Genomic DNA, 23,110 nt, shown 5'->3' with positions numbered 1-23,110 from the left:
TTGTGTTAATCTGCTTGCTTGTGATATGACAGAAAGGAATTCACTTACATAGGGAGGCAAGTGAAACATTTATGTCTTTCATCTTGGTATTTTTAAGGAGGATTATAGAAATAATAGTAAGCCTCATTTGAAAAGTAGATAATCCAGGACCATATGCACTTTATTTTTATTAAAGTTATACATGCACTGAGTTTAGAGAGTCTTCATTCCCACAAGCTTTGTTATAAAAAACACGTTTTCGGGACTGGAGTTGTCCTGGGTGGTGCTTCACGGACAATTATGGGACATTGTGGATCCCCCCAGGGCCCACTGGATGGAGTGTGGGACAGTGTGGGCTATGATGTGGACCGTTGACTATGGGGTGCAGTGATGCTCAGAGATGTGCTTGCCACGTGCAGTGTATGTGTCCTGATGGTGGTAGAGAGTGTTGCTGTGGGGGGAGTGGGGGGTGGGGGCGGTGGGGTTGAATGAGACCTCATATTTTTTGAATGTAATATTTTAAAAAAAAATAAAATAAAAATAAAGAAACAAAACAAAAACACTAGTCTTACAGCTCCATTCCTTCTTCCCCAGATAAAACCTCTTTCACTTCTTGTACTAGATTATTTTGGTCTGCTCTGCTAGATGGCTTCCAATGAGCCACCTTTCCTTTGTGATATGCTCTCCCACAGTGTATCTGGGATGGTCTTGTGACCTGCTTTGCCCAATACAGTGTAACAGAAGTGATACCACACCTGTTCCTGCTTAAGCTTTAAGAAGGCCTGGCAGCTCCTGCTTTTGCCTCCCACTGCCTGGTATAGAGCTGTTACCTTGGGTCTCCCTTCCTCCTCCTCCAAGCAATTTCCAACACCTTTCTCCTGATTGGGGCTCTATTTGCCTGTGTTCCATGTTTCCTATTTTTTGGTATCCTCTTTCATTTAGGTGGCACACTCCCTTCAGTAATTTCCAAAGAATTTCAAGGGAAGTAAATTTTTTGGCACCTCATATCTGATGCCTTTTTTAAAAAAACCTTCACAATTGGCAGTTAGCTTAGGTATAGAATTCTAGTTTGAAAATAATGTTCTTCATTATTTTACAGGCACTGCATAATTGTATGAAAGCTTTCTGCATTATTGTTTAGAAGTCTAAAACATTCTAGCCCCCAGGCCTTTACCTGTGATCTGTTTTTCATTCTGGAAGCTCTTGGGATATATATATGGTGCTGGACACTCCGTGGACCCTGATAATCTGGAAACATATACCCTGGAGTTCTGGGATATTTTCTGGAACTATTGTATTGATGACGTCCTAACTTCTGTGCTCTTTTTCTTTTCATCTCCTTGTCTCTTTCTCTACTTCTGTAATAATTCTTCAACTTTATCTTTTAATTCTTCCATTAATTTTTTATTTTGATGCTATCATATTTTTAATTCCCAAGAGCTCTAAATTTTTTATAACACTGTTCTATATTTACTTTGATTTTGGGGGGGATATTAATGATAGTTTTGGTCAAATTTCCTTCTTGTTTCAAAGGTTCTATCTACTCCAAGTTGCATTTCTCTGCTTAAATCTCTATCTTCTATGTTAGAGGTTGTTTTAGTTTTCTTGGCTGCTCGAGCAAATACATGTAATTTGTTGGCTTAAACAATGGGAATTTATTAGTTCATGATTTTGAGGCAGGAAAAGTGGAAATCAAGGCATCAACAAGGTGATGCTTTCTTCTAGAAGATTGGCATTCTGGGGATGGCTGCTGGTGATCCTTGGTCCTGGGCTCCTGTCATGTTACAATGCATGTGGCAGCCTCTCCTGGTCTCTCTCTCCTCTTCTGCGTTCTGTTGACATTCAGCTTTTTGCTTCCCATGGCTTTCTCTCTCTCTGGTTTTTTTTAAAGGACTCCAGTAATAGATTTAAGACTCATCCTGATTGAGTTGGGCCATACCTTAACTGAAGTAACCTCATCAAAAGGTCCTACTTAACAATAGGTTCACACCCACAGAAAATCATTAAGAAATGGTTTTCGGGGAAACGGACTTTGGCCCAGTGGTTAGGGCGTCCGTCTACCACATGGGAGGTCCGCGGTTCAAGCCCCGGGCCTCCTTGACCCGTGTGGAGCTGGCCCATGCGCAGTGCTGATGCGCGCAAGGAGTGCCCTGCCACGCAGGGGTGTCCCCCGCGTAGGGGAGCCCCACGCGCAAGGACGCGCACTCCTTGCGCCCGTAAGGAGAGCCGCCCAGCGCGAAGGAGGGAGCAGCCTGCCGAGGAATGGCGCCGCCCACACTTCCAGTGCGGCTGACGACAACAGAAGCGGACAAAGAAACAAGACGCAGCAAATAGACACAGAAAACAGACAACCGGGGGAGGGGAGGGGAATTAAATAAATAAAAATAAATCTTTAAAAAAAAAAAAAGAACATGGTTTTCTGGGGCACATGCAGCTCCAAACCACTATAGAGGCCTTTCTAGTATATCTGGTAATTCTTGTTGATCTGGTCATATTTAAGAGTGTGGCACTAAAGAGATGATTAGAAAGCCTGAACTCATGAGTGGAGTTCTATCTACTTGAACTTCATTGTGTGCTAAACTGGTTGGGTGACTTAGTTGGTGAATTTTTCATAGTAGTATCTTTAGTTATTTTATCTTAGGAAAATAAAATTTCATAAACAGACTCTTTCATTCTCGTGCTGGCAGGTTGAAGACTCAGCTGCCAGCATTCTGGGAGCCAGGTGAGGGAACTAGACTGGGGTCTCAGCATCCAAAGTACATTAATTTATTTACACCCCTGTTTCCATTACTGTGTCCAAGCCCAAACCTTGCATTTGATTTCACCTAGTCTCAAGAGAATCTGTTTTACCCTGTTAAGAGACTAAATCTTTACTTTGTGGTTAGGGAGGGCTCTGGGGAGAAGGAAAGAGGATATGATATTTTGGCTGCTTCTTAAAAAGAGTATTTCAGCAAATTATTTAACATCTGCCCTCCCTTTACTTCCACTTTACAAGGCTCTGGATGCAGTGATTTCTGGGCCTTTTAGGTATTGTGAAGTATAAATAAGCTTGATGCCAGTGATGTTTTCAGTTTCTTTCTGGTCTACTAGACTATTTTTCATTCTATCTGTGTTTCCTCCTCCAGGTCTAGAAATGGCACAATCACTTCTCATAGCATCCCATTGGTGGGAGCACGAGCTCCTAACCTCCAGCAAAGGAAACTTAGTCTTCCAATGCTCACAAAATAATTTTTCTGCCATGATGTTTAATGCATCAAGGAAGGTTGAGCAAACAATAATCATTCAAAACATGCCATAAGTGGGGGTGGTCCTTACTTTCTGGTCCTGGCCATAGTTGCCCAATATGCAGAGCAAGTGTCTAGACTCAGACAACCTGAATTCATGTCCATAAATTACTTGCTGTGTAACAGTGGCCAAGGTACTTAGCATCTTTGTGCCTCCGTTTCCTCAGCTGTAAAACAAGTGAAAATGATAGTACATGCCTCGTTGTGATATTGTGCAAATTAAATTGTGAATACTTGTAAACATAGCAAGTGCTGTATTGTTGTTTTCATTGCTATTGCTCTTATCTTTATTATTAATGGAAACCACCTATTTCAGAATTGTGCCGCTGCCAACCTGCATGATTAGTAATTCAACTATGCAATGACTGATTTAATGAATGAAGCTGATTCATTGCTCTCAAGTCAAGGAAGAAAAAGTATGATTTTGTAGCCCTATGGGGAAGTCAGCCGTGATGACTTATTCACAAGCTGAGAGTCGCTCAGAAGCTTTGGGTTTGCAATTAGCTTAATGTTCAGGTCACTGAGCACATCATTTGCTGTTCCTGTGCCAGTTCTGAGGCATGAACAAGTTATAGAATGAAAGGATGTTTGGCGTCTGTGTAACAAGGGGTCAGGGATGACCACATCTGCCGTATGGCCTGGTAGCATGGTACAGGGAAGGAGTAATGGATGGGGGAGCTGCAGACCTGGATTTCAGTTCTGCCTCCAAACACCAGCAGAGGCCTCTCAGTTTCCTTCTTAAAATGAAGGAGTTTGAACTATAATCTTTATGGCTTTATCCAGATTTAAAATTTCACAATGCGACAATCTTATGGGCACAGTCACAACGATGAAAATCTGGGAATGGCCTGTCTGATGTTGCAGATGTGGGGGTCCTGGTGTCCATGGTCCTTGCAAGCACCTGAGCCTATGTGCTCTACTTTTCCTGCTGGTGCTTATGACCCTGGAGCAAATACCACCATTATAGAAGGGGAGAGACGTACATTCAAGCTCCACTGTTTCCCTTATGCAGAACTGAAGAAATCACTGTCTTAACATTTGACACCAGAACTCCTCTTAAGGAGGGGGGGCTGTCTTCATTTGCAAAAATACCTTGAAAGTTTCCTTAGGGCAGATAAGCCCTTGGAGATGGGCCAATGCATCAGAAAACAAGGACAAATTGCTCCATTTAAAAGGAGAAGAGGAATTATTTTACCCTTAAGGGGATAAATACGAAAAAAATAATGGAAGAAAAAAGGAAGAGGGGCCTATAGGATAGCATCAAGGCTAAAGGATCCATGGAAGTTCCCTGGGCACAGTCGCCAAAGGATGTCTTGACACTGGGGATACCTGCCGTTCAAGTCACTGTTTGCATTATTGAGAAACAAATCTCTGATCCATCTATACTGACATTTTCAGAAATTTCTACTACATCTATCACATGCTTTGTGTAAGTGAATTTTTCTTTTGAAACTGTGGAAGGGCTAAGTTTTACATTTGGACTCACATGGTAAGAAAAGCATGGATCAGAAGCCTAAGGCTGAATTTACCAGGAGAACTTAAGTCTTTCAGTAATTTGTGGAAATCCTGGGCAGGGCACAGGATTTGCAATTCTGCAGATTACTGAACTGAGAGGTTAGAGCCCATGGTAATGAAATGGAAGGGGAAGGAGGCCCCAGTTTATGTTTAGGCAGTTTATATGCCTTTGGCTAATGGCTGATTGGTCTGGTACTCAATTTCACATCTTTCAATCAATAGATATTTATGGCAGGCATTGGGCTAGGTGTGGGATACCAAGGTGAAGAAGACATGTCCTTTTCCTTAGGGCTTACTAATCAAAGCTGGGGTTGCAACCAAGGTGATCATAGCCCTCAGTTTTCCTGGGACAAATTTTTTACCATTTGTTCTGGCCTAATTATTATTACTATCTGCTTTCATACACAAGGCAGTCCCAGATTGGAGATAAATTCCTGGTAACCCATTCCATAGAGATGTATGTAGATTAGATGATAAAATTTATGTGAAAATGCTTTGTGAATTGTAAAGCATTATACAAATAATAGGGATTATGTGACTTTTCTTTTATTGCATTCTCCTATTAGAGACACACAGAAATGTTTAAAATTACTGTCTTCTTTAGTCTCTGTTATTCCTCTGAGATCTATGTGGGTTTTCAGGAAATAAACTTCCAGAAAATTAATTTCATCCTAAGGCTGCTTGCCAGGTTAAAGTCCTTTTTGTGTTCTGTTCTGAATCCTTACATGTGTATGCTAGAGGGGTTATAGTCTCCCCATTGGGTCCTTTTGAATTTGACATTTTATGATTCTGATGTGCTTAGGACAGGGGACACACCTCAGTGCCCTACAAAAATTTAAAGTATGTTTTAGGAGGAAAACAGTACGAAACTACTATATATTAATATTAAGTAGGATTTCAGTATATAATCTTATTCCAAAGTCTGTTCATTATTGATTCATGAGTTCAACAAATACATACTGAATACTGACTACATGCCAGACACTGTGTATGTGTGTATGGTAGTGAGTAAAACAGATGTGATCCTGGCCCTCATTTCTAATTTGGTGTCATCATCATCACCATCATCATCAATTAGCTCATCCTCTATTAAATAGATTTTCCCAGCTACTGTGGTGACTACTTGCTGGGGATTGAATCATGCTCCCCACAAAAGGCATATTCAGGTCCCAACTCCTGGTCTTGTAGGTATGAGCCCACTTGTAAATAGGACCTTTGAAGATGCTATTAGTTAAGGTATGCCCAGACTGAATGAGGGTGGCTTTAATTAAACATGGCTGAAGTCCTTACAGCCAAACGGAATTGGATAAACACATACAAAGCCATGGCAGGGAGCAAGAAGCTGGAAGTCAATGGAACCTGGAAGAGAAAAGAGAGTACATTGCCTTGAGACAGGAAAGCCAAGGAACCCAAGGATTGCTGACCACTAGAATGCACTGACCCCAGAAGGAAGCAAACCTTCTAGCCATTAAATCTGAAAAAGGTAATAATGATAATAGCAATAATCAATGTATAGTCAATAATGTTAATAAAGTACATATTTAGGTCTACCTGAAATAAACTTTTTAAGTATGCCTTGGATGAATATCTAAACCTTGATTAGCTTTCATTTAATCTAGTTAGTTCCCATCTTTATCTACTGAATAAATAATTTCTTCCTGGTACATAGATTTTGAGGTATTCACATTTAAGGTAAATCTGACACTTTGCTCCTCAGTATTTCTTTTAATACCATTGTAGAGTCATGTGTATAATTTTTTTTTTCAGATTGCTTTTGGTTTTATCAGCACCCTTTCCTCCTCACTTTTCTCATTACAGTCATAATTCTGTGACTTGGGTGGAGCAGTCCCTTTCTCTCATTTCCTGGTTAAAGAGAGTCTCCCATTTCCCCGGCCACCGTGATGGGTTCAGGGATGGGCACTGATCCAAAGCAAGCAAATCCAAGCCCTCTCTGGGACTTTTCTGTTTTAATTACTAGGAAAGATGAGCCTTTTTTATTGGCTTTTGCTCATCTGGTGGGGTGGGAACCTGGGGCTGTTGAGGGCTGCTTTGTTTGACACAGCTGAGAGATGGAGAACAGACCCTGATCAGTGCTCCCAGAGCTTTCATTTCTGTGGCATTGTAGGGCCAGGGAATCCTGGGTCCCCCAGAGCCTCCTAAGTGTAATATAAAGAAAATGGAAAAGAAGTGAGGATATCTGGGATCTAGCTTTGGCTCTACCACTGATTTGCTAAATGATCTTGGAAGAAACGTCTTTTGTGCTCTTGGCCTCAGTTTCCTAGTCTGTAAAATACATGCAGGTAGCAAGGTAGAAGGGGATATTTTGGCTTCAAGGTGGCTTTGGGAGGAGGTGATAAGAGGTGGGTGGCAGACATAGGCTATGCGGGTGCTCATGGCTGGGCTCCAACTGCTGATGGCCAAAGTCACCTAAGTGAAAAGATCTGACTGAAGTGGTCAACTGGACCAGCAGAAAACAATGCCTGTGCTGAAGCCCACCTCCCCACAAGTCAAAGGAAACAGGGAGACCAAAGTGGCTTTAAGCACAGAAAGTCATGATAAGTGCTTTTGTAAACAATCTACATTGTAAAACTTTCTTGGTGAGTTTAGTCCCTAATAAAACTAGTTCTCTATTCTCCAACTGTTTACCCCACACAGCAATTCCTTCCATGTCCCTTTATGCCTACAAAAATGCCATGCATTTTGACCTTGTAGGTCTGTTTTGGACAAATTATGAAATACTTCTACTTGTGTCATATTTGATAACTATGTTGATTTTACCTTTTCTATAAATGAGGAAAATATCAACATGGATGTCTCTTTTTTTGGCCTTAATAAATATCTCTAAACAGCACCTGGTTAAGAAAATAATAAAAAGCAAGCAAGCATATGCTATATTGATTGTCTATGCAGTGGAAGGAGGGGCAGCAAAGATTGGGCACATCATTACAAATATTTTATTTTCAAAACAGGATCATAATAAATTCCCATAAAACTCCTTCATGGAACATCTGCATTAACATGATGCAACATCACAGTAAACATTCTAGGATAAATTAGTTGCTTATGGCATCTACCAGGTTGCTTAGAGTTCTTGGACAGAGCCCTTCAGAACATCTACCCACATTTTTGTTTTACTAGAGACTGATTAAGCCATTTAAAAAACTAAAATGAGTTAGGTGGCAAGACCAATGGTCTATTGATGTCCGTACCAGTTGGTGATAATAGCTCTGCATTTTCTAGTTAATAGATGAGGAGGGGCATGCATTTAGAAGTAGCTATAGAACATTAAAATACATTAAAAAAGATTTTATCCATCTTTTATTTCAGTTTTTTTTAGGATGCAATTTATAGGAAGATGAGTCAGAACACAGTCTTCTTATTTGTTGCTTTTTATTATCTAAAGGCATTCTTATTAATTTTTTTCTAAAGTAAAGCCAGATAGAATATATTGCCTATTCTTTCTGCATTTGGATTCTTATTTCAATTTTTTTCTTGCATTTTCAGCAAATTTACAACTGTGTATCTTAGGGAAGCTGTCCTTTTCCACCTACTATCTATAAGTAACTAGTTTATTAATTATTGATAGCATTACTTATTATGTCTGAAGAATGAAAACACATAAAATAAAATGAAAGCAACCAAGTAATTATCTCTGAAATGATTGTATATCCATGGGAAAATTTGCTTTCCTATACACTGTTTTCTTTTAGTTGTGCTTTCATATATCTCTTGCTTAGATTCCCCAATTGTATTTTTAATGATTGTGCAGCTCAATAGTGATTAGTTATTATTCATACCTATATGATATGTAGATACTTTATATAGATATAGCTTGTACCTGTTATAGTCCTTTGATTACACATGTACTTAACCTTTACAATTAATTCCATAAGATGCTATCTCCTTTTTTTCTTTTTGATATGAGTGTGGAGTTTCCTCGACTACATTGTCTCCTTTTCAGAACCATAATATGTGATAGCATGTCTTTCTTATTTTACCCTTAACACATTTTAAAAAACTAAACTCCATACTTTATTCAGATTTCCTTAGTTTTATCTACTGCCCTTTATCCCATTCAGGATATCACATTACATTTAGTTGTCATGTCTCCCAAGGCTCCTCTGGACTGTGAAAATTTCTCTGACATGTTTTTGATGATCTTGACAGTTTCCAGGAGGAATATATTATTTTTGCACTCTGTTTTATCTCTTATAAAGTGTTTTCCAGAAAAGGAGGTAAGCGATAAGTGTTGTTTTCTCTCAATGCCTCAGATAAACTTCTTACCAAAGAAGATGGAATGCAGAGAAAAAGAATTTCTCATCTCTGGAGGACAGTGATTCATCACATATTATAACTCTAGTGCATGTATATGAATGAAAGAGTAGAAACTAACATGATTTGTTTTTTTATTTAGCCCAAGGTCTACAAGACCCAAGATTAAAAAAAATTGGGGGTAATTTTATTTACAGAAAAGGTGCAAGGGCCACTTAGGATAACTTTGAGCAGATCAAGGCCTTGAACACGTGTCCTCTGGCATTACTGAGCCTGGAGGAAGAGGGATGCAGACAGGACGAAGAGGCTGAGAGCGCAGATTAATAAGCACTGGGACAGTTTATGAACATCTGTTTGGGAAGGAAGAGAAGGAAGACAGAGAGACTTGGTGACTTTCCTAGATTCTAGATACCTTCCCACGGAATCTCTCAAGGTGTCTGCAACCTAGTAGTATTAATGGCACTAGACCTCTTCTGAGTAGGGTAGCTAGCTTATCAAATATAAATACAGGACTCCCAGTAAAGACTGAATTTCAGACATAAGTAGGCTAAATTTTTTTGCTGCTTATCTGAAAATTCAGAGTCACCTGGAAGTCTGTATTTTATCAGACAGCTCTACTTCTGAGCCATCTTCTTGGCCTCACCTTCTTGGGAGTGGGGGTGGTGTGGAGGACAGAGTGAAGGGAAGAGAAGAGTGCATACTCTTTGCGAGCTCTTACCTGAATGTGAAGGATAGATGTGTCATCAGTGATTCTCAAAAGCTACCCTAGGTCAGAATTACATCCCTGGAACAATATTCTCTTTGTCTCCTCCTTATTTGAACAAGTAACTAATAAGCTTTTATCATATAAACAATATGCTCTAATATATACAGATCCTGAAGAAAATCAAACCAAATGGGTTCATAAACAAGGAATAAAGCATTTTCTCCATAGCCACCTGGTTTCTTCTCTGTTGTTTTTTGCAGGGAGAAAGTGCTGGATTTATATATAAGTGGCTAGTTTGGTCATTCTCTCCTCCTATCTAACTTCTGATTTTCTTAGGTGATGAAGAGAATAAAAACAGGAATGTACAAAAGATTTGCCATGCATTAGACAAGTCAAAACTAAATATAATTGCAAAAATAAGTGTTAAACCATGTTTTGTGCCCAGTCATGATTTTTAAAAAATACATAGGAAGAATAAATAAACAAAATATCAGACTTTGAATCTGATATAGGTATGCTCTTGGCCACCAAAGAAGTCAGCAAAAGTCTTATGCTTGCACCCTTCACAAATCAACGCGGTCAGCAGCCGAGAGCATTTAGAAGCCTTCACAAAAGGCTTTTTTTTTAAATGTAGTTTTTAATTTAAATTTTTAAAAAGAAACTTAGATTACATAAATGTTACACAAAAAATATAGGGAAAATAATTTTTTAATGGCCTAAATTCCCATTAACATCAACTGCTGCATAAATAATGTTTATTGTGGTGATTAGAAATGTTAATTTCTTAAAGCAATCATAATTTCCTTTAATCTTCTATGGCAGCGTTTTTGTTTTTTTTTTTAGCAGTGTTTTTTTAAAATTTTTTTAAAATTTTTTTTAAAATTTTTTTAATTGACTTTGTAATAATATTACATTAAAAATATATATATGAGGTCCCATTCAACCCCACCCCCCCACCCCACCTCTCCCCCCCCCAGCAACACTCGTTCCCATCATCATGACACATCCATTGCATTTGGTAAGTACATCTTTGGGCACCTCTGCACTTCATGGTCAATGGTCCACATCATGGCCCATACTCTCCTCCATTCCATCCAGTGGGCCCTGTGAGGATTTACAATGTCCGATGATTGCCCCTGAAGCACCATCCAGGACAGAGCAGCGTTTTTTAAACAGCAGATTATAACACATTAGTGGGTCATGAAATCAGCTTAGTGGGATAACCAATTTCATTGCTTAGAGTCAATATAAATATTGTTTCATGATACTTTCAGTTCAATTTTTAATTTCAGTTGTTACATGTATGTAAGTACTTGATCTACTCAAAATATATTACTGTGTGTCATGCTCAGAAAAGCTGGAAACAATTACTCTATTAATCAGAACAAATAAATTCTAAGACTGATCAAGAGTTTGTGAAGCATGATTTTAAGTCTCACAAGTTGGTAAAGGAAAAAGAAAATATTTTTTTACCAACAATTCACTTGTCTATTTGCTATGAATTTTGGTCCAAAGCTATAAATTTGGTGTTTTGCTTCATTTTATCAGAGGGATAGGGATATCTTGGTGGTGTATGCAAATGAGAGCGATGGCATCAGACAGTCTGTGCTCACATCCTGACTCTATCTACCACTTGTTGACTGGCTCATCTTGGGCACACTGCTGAATTGCTCTGTGCCTCAATTTCTCCATCTATAAAATAGGGATTGTAACAAACTGGACTTACTGAGCTGTAAAGATTAAATTAATTCATATACAGAGTGCACCTAATATAGTGTTTGGTACATAGCAGTTCTCAGTAGATGTTAATTATTATAATTATTACTTTTTCTCAATTTTACTTAAGAATAGAAAATATCATAGATGGTTTCTTGCCTCAGTGTAAGCTATAATCCTCACTTAGTTGCAATGCTCCAATATATGTTCATCAATTTTAACAAATAAACCACAGTAAGGAAGGATGCTGTTAATTGGATAAGTGTGGGAGGGGAAAGGAGTGGGGAAATGGGAATCCCCTAGATTTTTTATGTAACATTTATGTAATCTAAGTATCTAAAAAAATATAATAAGTTTTTTTCTAAATGACAAAGAGAGAATGGAGTCAGCTCGTGCATGGCTCCTCAATTCTCTCCAATGTATGTATTTTTTAGTTCACTGTAATTAAAGGCTTTAAGAGAAGATAATTTTTACCTGGGACACATGGACTTACTTCATGGGATTATGAACCTCCTGAAATGTGGTCAGAAATTTGAGTGAGTATGCATGTATACATTTGGGAGGTGGGTGTAGAGGATCAGTAGCTTCTAGTGCCCAGGGTGTCACATTTGGTATATTAGAAACAATTAAACATTACCGGGACTGAAGTCGAAACTCTCCTAATTAGCATTGTAACCTTTAGAAAGTTACTTTTCATCTTATCATCCTACTTACCACATCTGTAAAATGGGATTAAAAATAGACCCTGCATTGTTCAGTTGTTGCGATACTAATGTTTACACTGTGTAAAAAGCTGAGCACAATGGTTGCAATGATGGACTTCATGTGAAAAATAGCAGTGGGAAAAGGACAGGTAGACTAGAAGTTAGAATACAATGCTGTTTCTGAGTTTTAATTTTGGAATGCTGAATCTATCACCAAATCTTTGAGCAATCCTTTCATTCCTTTATTTAACAAAAAATTGATTGAATGCTGCTATATGTTAGGCATTGTGCAAGGTTCCAAGAGAGAAGTAATGGACAAGACATATTCTCTGTCTTTACAGGGCTCACTGCAGAGGTAGAGAGCGATCAGCCAGGTGGTAAATGCTAAAGCAGGCAAAATGTGGGGCTGAGAGAGAATGTAGAGGACATTTCTAACCTACCTCATTCAGCAGGGTTTGTGGTTTTGTTTTTGTTTTCCACTTCCAGTTTTCATTATGTCAATACTGAACAAAGGCAATTTCCTTTGATTATTTTAATACTTTTTACTAGAGAAAATCAGCCTTTTACTTTATATATTTATTACAATTCAGTAGACACAATTTGTATAGTAGTGTATTTAAACTTTATAAAATTGAGTCACACTTTAACAGGTTTACTCTAACAGAATTTAATAGCGGTACCGGTGTCATATAGGAGAGGTCCTTAATGTCTTCAATGATTGAATGTTTCATGGTATTATTTGGGATTGGAATTATTATTGGGAAACATAAAGTTGTTGTGTTCATCCATTTAAATTATTTTGGCACTGTCTGAACACAGAAACGCTTTTACCTTTGAGTAAAGCAGTCAGGATGGCTAAATCAATGTCCTGGTGTCCTTCCGACCCCATCCGAAATACCGTAATCTGCAATTTGAGAAAGTGACCATTAGCAATGCATTTTTCCCCAAAGAAGTTAAATCAATAAAACCACATCTGAACACCGACTACCTTCACACCTCGAAGGTGAATGAGTCCTCACTGGGCACACCTAGCCAGAACCCAGGGATACTGCTCTGCAGTTCATTCGCAAGGAGAGGCCTCCGTTGCCTCTAAACAGAGATCGCCTCTGGTAACTGCACTGGGTATGAGGATGATGAGGAGAAACCAGAGACCAAGCAAAATGTCACCTGCTACCATTTCAGGTTTTTTTTTTTCCCCACAGAATATAGTTTATTTAACAGAAAAATATATGAAAATGGTGAAAGAAGAAAACCTGGCATGCCCAGGTTTTCCCATGAGAACTGCCCCTTTCAGCCCCAAAAAAGTTTCCCCAAGAGGGTCAGGCAGAGAGAAATCCTAACTTCTAGTCTACCTGTCCTTTCACAGTTTTATAAAACTGAAAGCACACTGATGTACGGCTTGTGGTCAGGACTGTGTGTATATGAATTGCTTCGGTTTTAAATTGTGATTTTCAGGATTGACAAAATGTATACCTACAAAACATGTGAATTGAGAAAGAAGTGTTGAATAATAGCTAGTTAGCCCGCTCTTCACTAAATGGTCCCATGTGTGTACCCAGGAATATACAATATAGCATCGCTACACTCACCCCTCAGCCACAGTTATCCAAGGGTTCAACACTGATTCCTCCAGACCTTTCTGGCCTCTCATTAGCCTTGAATCACCTTTAGAATAACTTAGTAGTATACTCAAATTGTGAGAGGGGAAAGTAGACAATACAATTACACCTTTTCTGTTGGTAATCCAGGGGAGAAAAATCTTCTCTAGGGAAGAATAAGGGGAGGAAAGTTAGGAGATAGCAGTGAAAGATCAATACATGTTGGTGTCTTGACTGTTGATAAGAGAGAAAGGAAGAGGGAACTGGGGCATTCATTCTAGAAGATGTTGTTACTGACAATTGGTACTGCTATCATGAACTAGCCATTGGGTATAGTCTCTGCTTTTATGACATTGAAGAATTTTCGTCATAACTGTACAATTCCTTGCTGCTAACATAAATCGTGGGGAATATTATTTTTATGCACACACTATTGGTCATTACAGACCCGAGTTTGTGCTCCCTGGAAGGATCTTTAGTGGGCACCGAGGAAGCATCACAGCATCCTCGTTGCTGTGTAATGGAGGATTCAATGTTATCTTGTGCACTAAGAAGTGAATCTTCTCACAAAATGTGGTTTAATCGGCCCCTTTTTTTGTCACTTTAAAAAGGCTGATTCAAGAGAGAAAGCTGCCATCCTCATTCTGTATTTAGGTTTGAGAGGCAAAGAGAAACATCATTATATGACCAGGGGTAGCAAGTGGCAGACAGAGTTCAACTACAAAAGACTCAGGATGGAAGGCACGGTCAGAGAACAAATGCCCTGGGAAACAATGAAACTCATTAAGGAGTCCCTAGTATAGGAAAATGATATTTCATTCTAGTTCCAACAATGTAGGACAAAAGCAACGTGGTTAAATATCACTAGTTTCTAGTCAAGAACAGGCTAAAGGTGATTTTGGAACAAAAGTTTGCATAATAATCTGTATAGAAAGATTAGTTTGTTCTAGAGTAAGGTTGAATCTTTCTCAAGGAATCCTTTTATCATCTTTATCAAGACTTGGCTAAGATCCTCACCATAGAAAAGTATAAAACATTTCAGAAGATCAGGAAAGACTACCTTACTAAATGGAGGGCTTATACTAAGTACAATGATGGGAAAATGCACTATAGTAAATATATTGGTTCTCTCTAACATAGAATAAATGGTAGTTTCAAGAATATTCCAATAAATTTTTTTGTGGTCCTTGATAGACTGTCAAATTCATTTGGAAGAGTAAAGGTCTCATAAGAGGCAAAAATTTCGCAAGGGAAAAAGGAGCAGGAAGGGAAGATTTGATGTACTAGTTATGAAACCTTATAAAACCATGGAATTTGAAACAGTATGACATTGCCACAGAGATGGATAAATCAATTAATGAAATATAACAAAACTCCAGAGACATTCCCATGCCTCTCTAAGAACTTGGTGTAAGACAGAGAGGGCATTAAAATTTTGGGGGGTAAAGATTTTTCAGAAAATGGTGCTGTGACAATTCGATTCTGCATCAAACATGTCATTGATTTTGTTGTTATTTTTTACAAAATTCAAATACGGATAAACTAGAGAAAAGGAAACAGAATAACAGCCATGTACTGCAGGGGAAGCATAGAGAGATTGAGAGGTGAAGTGTATTTTTGTTGGTCTGTTTTTACTTATTTATTATTATTGAAATAATGAAAATGGTCTAATAATGATTGAAGTGATGAATGCACAACTAGGTTATTATAACAAATACCACTGATCATACACTTTGGATGAATTCATGCTTTATTAAAATGTATCAATAAAGTTGATGTTAAAAAAAACAAAACCTCAGTTGGTTGCTACTTCAGTCAACAAGGATTAAAGATGTAAGGGTGCAAAACAAAATTAAAATACAGGAGACTATCATAATGAATTTAGGGTAGGAAAGACTTCTTAAATAAGACATAAAATGTACAAATAATACATGGTCATGGTATTATTCTTTGGGCTTTCTATACATTTAATATTTATTTAACAAAATAACTTTTTCATTGTTACATATCTTGATTAGGCATAGCGTACTTGATTTTGGTGCCCAGAGGTACAAAAACATGTCCTCCTTGCAAAAATTCCTCTTTAATGAGCCAATGTTTATTTGATTTTCTACACTGAATTACTATTTTTTAAATTTTTTAAAATTAAAGTTAATAGATCACAAAGAATGTTACCTTAAAAAATATAAAAAAACAAGAAACATAAGACGTTCCCATATAACCCACTCCCCACCCCACCACATCATTTTGTAAATTGTATTTTTTTGAGGATATATACAGCACAAAAAAATGTTACACTAAAAAATATAAGAGGTTCCTGTATACCCTCCACCCCCCCCACCCCACTCCTCCCACACCAACAACCTCCCTCATTATTGCGGTACACTCATCGCACTTGGTGAACACATTTTGGGGCACTGCTGTACTACACAGATAATAGTTTACCCTGTAGTTCACACTCTCCCCCAGTACAATGAATTATACTGTACTCAGTTGCTTCATGCCTCAAGTTTCTCTGCCAGTAAAATTGAGATAATCCTGAGGCTTGCTTATTTTCAACTTCATAGGAAGTAACCTTTACATCATTTGCTAGTACGTGATTCTGAATTTTGCCACTATGGTGTGGAGACTAGTCATGGAACTGTATACTGTTCAACTATCAATTGCCTTAGAAATCTTTTAGACCACCACATAAAGTAGCTTGCTGAAGGTAAGCCAATGAGGTAGAAGATCAGCTGTGATTGGAATTCAAGAGCTTCTGGCTTCCAGACTTAAGTTGTTAGGAAGAAGTGAGGTGAGGCAAGACCAGAGGAGCATCTGACATGTCCTGAGGTCACAGCCTGGGATGAGTCAGGAAGAGGTTGCAAACACAGAAGTCTTCATATGCATTTGAACTTAAAAACTTATAAAAACATAGAGAGCCATTCAGTGGGTTATGGCAGAATATGTAATGACCTGCATCTGTCCCTGCCAATATCATTCAGAACAATGCCAACTCCCAAAAATGCCCCAATATCACACCTCTTTTTCCCTCTCCCTGCCTTCAGCAACTCCACTGGCCACTGTCTCCACATCAATGATATAATTTCTTCCATTGCTAGAGTCACGATAATTCTATAGTGGAATACCAGTTAAGTCCACTCTAATCCATATTTTAGTCCCCCATCCTGAGGAACCTGGGATGGCAATATCCACTCCACCTCTAAATTGAGAGGGGGCTTAGATCCCATACGGCTGATGGATAGGATTCTCCTGCTTGCAGTTGTAGACTCTCGGTTTCCTGGTGTGGTGGTTGACCATCTTCACCTCCCTGTTAGCTGACCTGGGTAAGTCCAACGAACCAGAGAGTAAGTGTTGCAATTCTGCTGAAGCTCAGGGGCCACCTGGCACATAGACAGTCTAGAGATTGGGAGAGAGTGTACACTACAACATAAACTATAATCCATGCTGTGTAGCAATGCTGCAAAATGTACTCATCAAATACAATGAATGTACCACACTAATGAAAGAAGTTGTCCATGTGGGAGGAGTGGGGAGTGTGCGGAGTGGGGTATATGGGAACCTCCTATATTTTTTATTGTAACATGTGATTTATGTATCTTTTTAAAAAACAAAAAAACAAAAACCATTGAGAGCCAAATAAAATCCATCTATATCCTGTGCCTAGCTTCTGAGCCATAGTTGTGCTCTCTGGTAAGGGAGGCTTGGTAGAGGTGAGTCCCAACTCCCTGAGCTTTGCACAGAAATCACCTCTGCCCAGCCATAAGTTGACTTAACTGCCATCTGGCATTCTCCCAAACAGCATTGCTACCCCACAAAACCCACTTGGAGGATGAGATGCACTTCTCCTGATCTCAGGAAGGAGTGCATAAATTGGGAAGAAAATATGAGGTCATTGGAGAAAGAACAAGGGGGCAGAGTGGAATTTTGGCCAACCCTAACATCTGGCACAACCTGGCTATGATCTGACAGGTATTGTCATGCATTTAGCTAGAAACAAGCTGAGGAGAATCAGGACAACATCATTCAGAAGAATGAAAAAATTAGGCATCAAGTGGAATTCCTCAGAACACCCAATCTACCTATTTTGTTAATGGCTAAATTTCATTTCATATTTAGAGAGAACATTTCAGATGCAAATTCTTCTGGAGCAGCAAATAGATAAAATTATCCTGAAGTGTAAGATTATTGGACTTCCCTTGACTCAATTTTATGTTTTGTGTTTTACTTGATAATAAAATCATTTCACTGAGATTTTTAAAATCTCCTCCATATCTGGAATTGCATGTCCACGACCAAAGTCATGGTCATTTCATAGAAACAACTTTTCATTTTATTGGTCAATATTATTATTTACAATATAAAACTATTTTCTGTTTCTGTCAATTATTCATTTCTTCTACTTTGGCTTCCTTAGTGCTCTTTGTCTAGACTCTTAATTTGAATCCTTAGTCAATTTATTTTCATTCTTTCTTGTTTTCTAATGCATTTTAAATTACATATCTCACATTTTCTCAATTAAAAAAAATCCAAACAAATACTCTCCCTTCCTCCCTCTATTAGTCAGCAAAGGGGTGCTGATGCAAAATACCAGCACCATATCTGTTGGTATTTTTAAAAAATATATTTTTTTATTTATTTTTAAAAGATATTTAGATTACATAAAACGTTACATAAAAAAATATAAGGGATTCCCATATGCCCCACTTACCATACCTCCTATTTTTTCCCACATTAACAACTTCTTTCATTAGTGTGGTACATTCATTGCAATTGAACACATTTTGGAGCATTGCCAGTAAGCATGGATTATAGTTTACATTGCAGTTTACACTCTCTCCCACTCAATGCTGTAGGTTGTGGCAGGATATATAATGGCCTGTATCTGTTGTTGCAATGTCATTCAGGACAATTCCAAGCCCCAAAAAGGCCCCCATATTATACCACTTTTTCCCTCTCCCTGACTTCAGCACCTCCAGTGGCCACTGACTCCACATCAATGATATAATTTCTTCCATTGTAGAATCACAATAAGTCTATAGTAGATTACCAGTAAGTCCACTCTAGTCCATATTTTATTCCCCAATGATGAGAATTCTGGGTTGGTGATATTCCCCTAATAATTGAGAGGGGGCTTTGATCCTATATGGCTGATGGATGGGACTTCCTGGCTTGCAGTTGTAGAGTCTCTTGGTTCTTTGGTGTAGTGGTTGTCCATCCTCACTTTCTTGTTAGTTGTCCTGGGTGAGTTCAGTGAACTGGAGAGTAGGTGTTATAACTCTGCTGAGGCTCAGGGCCCAGCTGGCCCATGGACAGCCCAGAGATTCAAGTCTTTTGGATGTCCACCTATCAACTCCAGCACCAACTACAGGTTCAAATAGAAGGGACAGAAGAGGCATGTGTAGAGAAGTCACAACTGAGTTCAACTCTGTCATACTTAGTTGCACAAACTCAAAAATATGGCCCACTGGCAAGGCACCAAACTCTGGAGCTCTTTGCCATGACCTGGGTGTCTCCAGAGCCCTCAGGAGCCCCACTATTTGGGGTAGGCTTTATAAAAGAGTGTTTACTTGGGGGTAGAAGCTTACAGTTAACAGGCCATAAAGTGTAAGTTACTTCCCTCACCGAAGTTTGTTGCTGTTCTGTTGGAGCAATATGGCTGCCAATGTCTGCAAGGATCCAGCCTTCCTCTTCCTCTTAAGGCTCTGTGGTCTCAGCTTCTTCCAGTATCAATGATAGGCTAGGATAAGTCTTGCTTCTCTCTTGGGGTTCATTTCTCTCTGGGCTCAGCTGCACTGTTCTCACTACAAGGTCAGCTGTAGAGTATGAGGCTCTCTCTCTCTTCCTGGGGTCTCTATTTTGTCTATGGAGTCATCTCTATTCTTTTATGTTCTTCTCCTGTGTTTTTACTTCTGGGGTCTGCAGCATCCAAAACTCCAACTAACTTCTCTGCTTTGTTGTTTTCTTGTGTCCTACTGACATGGCCCAATCAAAGCCTTAATCATTATTTAATAAAGTAAAAGTGAAACCTCTGAATTTAATACAACCTACTACACTCAGAGGAACAGACCAGTTTACAAACATAATCCAATATCTATTTTTGGAATTCATAAATAATACCAAACTGCTACACTACCTCCTCCCAATATCTGGTAATCTCTAATCTACTTTCTTTTCTTTTTTTTTTTTCCTAATCTACTTTCTATCCCTGAGATTTTGCTATTTTTAGTTATCTCTTGTAAGTGATATCAAACTGTTTGTCCTTATGTGCTCTGCTTATTTCAATGAACTTAATGTTTTCAGGGTTCTTCCATGCTGCAGTATGTCTCATAATGTTATTCTTTCTTATGGCTGAATAATAATCCATCATGTGTATGTTCCACATTTTGTTATACATTTGTCTGTTAATGGACACTTGGGTTGTTTCCATCTTTTACCTATCATGAATAATGCTGCTATGAACTTTGTTTTAAAAGTATCTAGTTGAGACCCTGTTTCCTTTTTCTTTGTGTATATACCTAGAAGTAGGATTGGCAGGTCATATGGTAATTCTATATTTAACTTTTAGAAGAACCACCACATTGATTTCCACAGTGGCATCACTTTTATATTCCTACCAACAATGCACTAGAATTCCAATTTCTCCAAATCCTCTTCAACACTTTTTTTTTTTTTGGTAACAGCCATCCTTGTGGGTGTGAGGTGGTATCTCACTGTGGTTTTGATTTTTATTTCCCTAATGGCTAGTGATGTTTAGCATCTTTTCATGTGCTCATTGGTCACTTACAACTCTCCCTTGGAAAAATATCTAAGTCTTTTACCCATTTTTAAACTGGGTTATTTGTCATTTTGTTGTTGAATTGTCAAATTCTTTACATATTCTGGATATTAATCCCTTTATCTGATATATGGTTTGCAACTAATTATTCCTATTCAGTAGGTTGTCTTTTCACTTGATCATTTCCTTTGTTGCATAAAGTTTTAAATTTGATGAAGTCAAATTTCTCTTTCTTTTGTGCTCATGCATTTGTTTTTAAATATATGCAATTTATTTTTTCTTATTTAAAAATGTGTTTTAAAATTATAGTGGACATATATGGATGTATTCAATCATTCTTTCTCTCTTTCTCAGTGTCTCATCATCTATCATCATCTATCTCCTATATTTTTATATCCTAACTGTATTATGTATCCTAATGCACAATGTGATTGTTTTGTTTGAAAAAACTGTGTATTCTCTATTGTATATAGTTAAATATATACAATAGATTACATTTACTAATTTTTATTAATTCCTCTTTGTGGTCACTTACTTGTTTATATTATCTGTTGATTTCTGAGAGGCATGTTAAAATTCTCCTATTATGATTATACATTCCACAATTATCCTTTGAAATTAAATGGTTTTTGCTTTGTATGTTGTAAAGCTTTTTATAAGTGTATAAAGTTTCATGACAATCTATGTTCTTGGTGGATTATAGTTTTTATTTACATATAATATTCCTTTTCCTATTTAATGCCGTTACTATGTATTATATTTTCATTTTATTAATTTCTGTTTTATAGTGTATGTGCCACACATATGTTTTAGGGGATTAAGCATTGTCTGGTATATTATCCATTCATTCATTTGCCACTTCTCTATGGTCATTTTGTTTTAGACGTGCATCTTATAAAGAGCAAAACTAAAGTCTTCTAGCCACCTAAAACCTAATCAGAATATCTCATCTCTCAGTTTTCAAATTGTGGAATAGAATCCAGCCATATTTAATATATGATACTAACATTTTGCCTTCTTTCTTCCATCTTAATTTTGTTCTCTTTTCCATACCTTCCTGTCATTTCTTGTCCACATTCTTTCTTGCCTTAAAAAATATGAATATATTTGCATTGGTAATAAGTTCACCCAGCACAGAAAAATTCCAAGTATAAGAAGATATGTGGGGATACATTTACATGCTGAGTTTGGCTGAGAGAGTGGCCACATTTGAGCAACATGGAGGCTCTCAGGAGGTAACTCTTAGGCACCCTGCAGCTCTAGGCCTAGTTGAAATTTCAGTCACACAAGTTCATAAGCATAGTCATCAGTATTAAGGGCCTATCACTGAACCATCCTTCTTCACTGGTTATTGCCCTTGCTCTTGGGGGATTGTTGCTGCTCCATTGGGAAATGTGGCAGGGTTCCCCAGGATGGGAACCCAGCCCTCCCTCAGTTGTCATGTGAATCCCTACCCACTGTGTCAATATCCAGTGAATAACCGAACATATCTATATACCCATATGCACGACCAGCGAACTTCCTTCCGTGCATCCCCCATCAATGACACCACACACCAATGCTTCTCCTCTGCCATAGGCAAACCCCTCTGTGATCCACAACTTCTTAAAAAATGAAGCCTAATATATTGCCAAATTAATAGGAAGATGAAATAGTAATGATAGGTTTAAACCTTAAAATACAAAATAATTTAGAAAAACTAAAAAAAAGTAAAAAACAAAACAAAACTGGGGTATTAAAAATGAAAAATATTATAAAAAAATTTTTTTTGATGCTTTACCTTTCATCACTGTAATGGGTGTTGTCTTGTTTGTACAGTGGCAAGGAAATGAAGCGTATTAACACTGTCCCAGCTCTCCAGCAACTCTCAACAAAGGCAATCCCTAATACCAGTTTTAAGATGCTTTATACATTTATGCATTTATAAAATGCTTTATACATTTATGCATTTATAAAATGCACATGTCTTCCTTTTACATAAACGGTAGCATGCTTACACACACTTCAACCCTTTTCATTTTTTCCACTTGACAATCTGTCTTGGAGACCATTCCATTCAGCCACATATAGATGGGCATAATTATTTGTTGGCTGCCTGATGTTTCTTTATAGATATGTACCCTAATTAGTTAACCAGTCCTCTATTAAAGAACACTTGGATTGTTCCCACCCTTTTGCCACTGTAAAGAGTATCACAGTGAATACTGTATGTACATGGGTGAGTACATCTGTAAAATAAAATTTGTACATGAGGAATTTCTTGGCTCAGCTACTCTGAAGGAAGTTCTTTAATTCATTGCTCTGATGCTGCTCCCAGGTCCTCTTCTGTTCCCTGCCTTGTCTATTTGGTATCTGAAATAACTTCATCTTCATAGTATGCTATTTCCTCTGACAATGATTTGGACTTTGCGTTCTTTTTTTTCCACTCTAGTTTCTATACCTGTTTTAAATCCTCCAGAAATTATTTATATTTCTGGCTGGCTAATATGTTATTCATTTCCCTTCCCACCCCAAAGCACTGATAGGCATGTATTTGTTTAAGAAAAAACATATACATA

General features: G+C 38.0%; 1 protein-coding gene across 13 annotated transcripts in view; it reads right to left on the bottom strand.

Annotated features, from left to right (window-relative positions):
- The window catches only part of TRPM3 (transient receptor potential cation channel subfamily M member 3), a 915,440-nt gene that overhangs the window by 115,230 nt on the left and 777,100 nt on the right, over positions 1-23,110 (bottom strand). For all 13 annotated transcript variants that reach the window (XM_058301681.2, XM_058301675.2, XM_058301676.2 and 10 more), the window contains one exon: positions 13,008-13,080. In XM_058301681.2, the coding sequence (XP_058157664.1) occupies positions 13,008-13,080 (73 nt within the window). The remainder of the gene's footprint in view (positions 1-13,007; positions 13,081-23,110) is intronic.

Source organism: Dasypus novemcinctus, chromosome 8 (assembly GCF_030445035.2).
Source record: "Dasypus novemcinctus isolate mDasNov1 chromosome 8, mDasNov1.1.hap2, whole genome shotgun sequence".
NCBI lineage: Eukaryota > Metazoa > Chordata > Mammalia > Cingulata > Dasypodidae > Dasypus > Dasypus novemcinctus.
The sequence above is the reverse complement of the archived record's forward strand: the minus strand, read 5'-3'. Positions and strand labels throughout refer to the sequence as shown.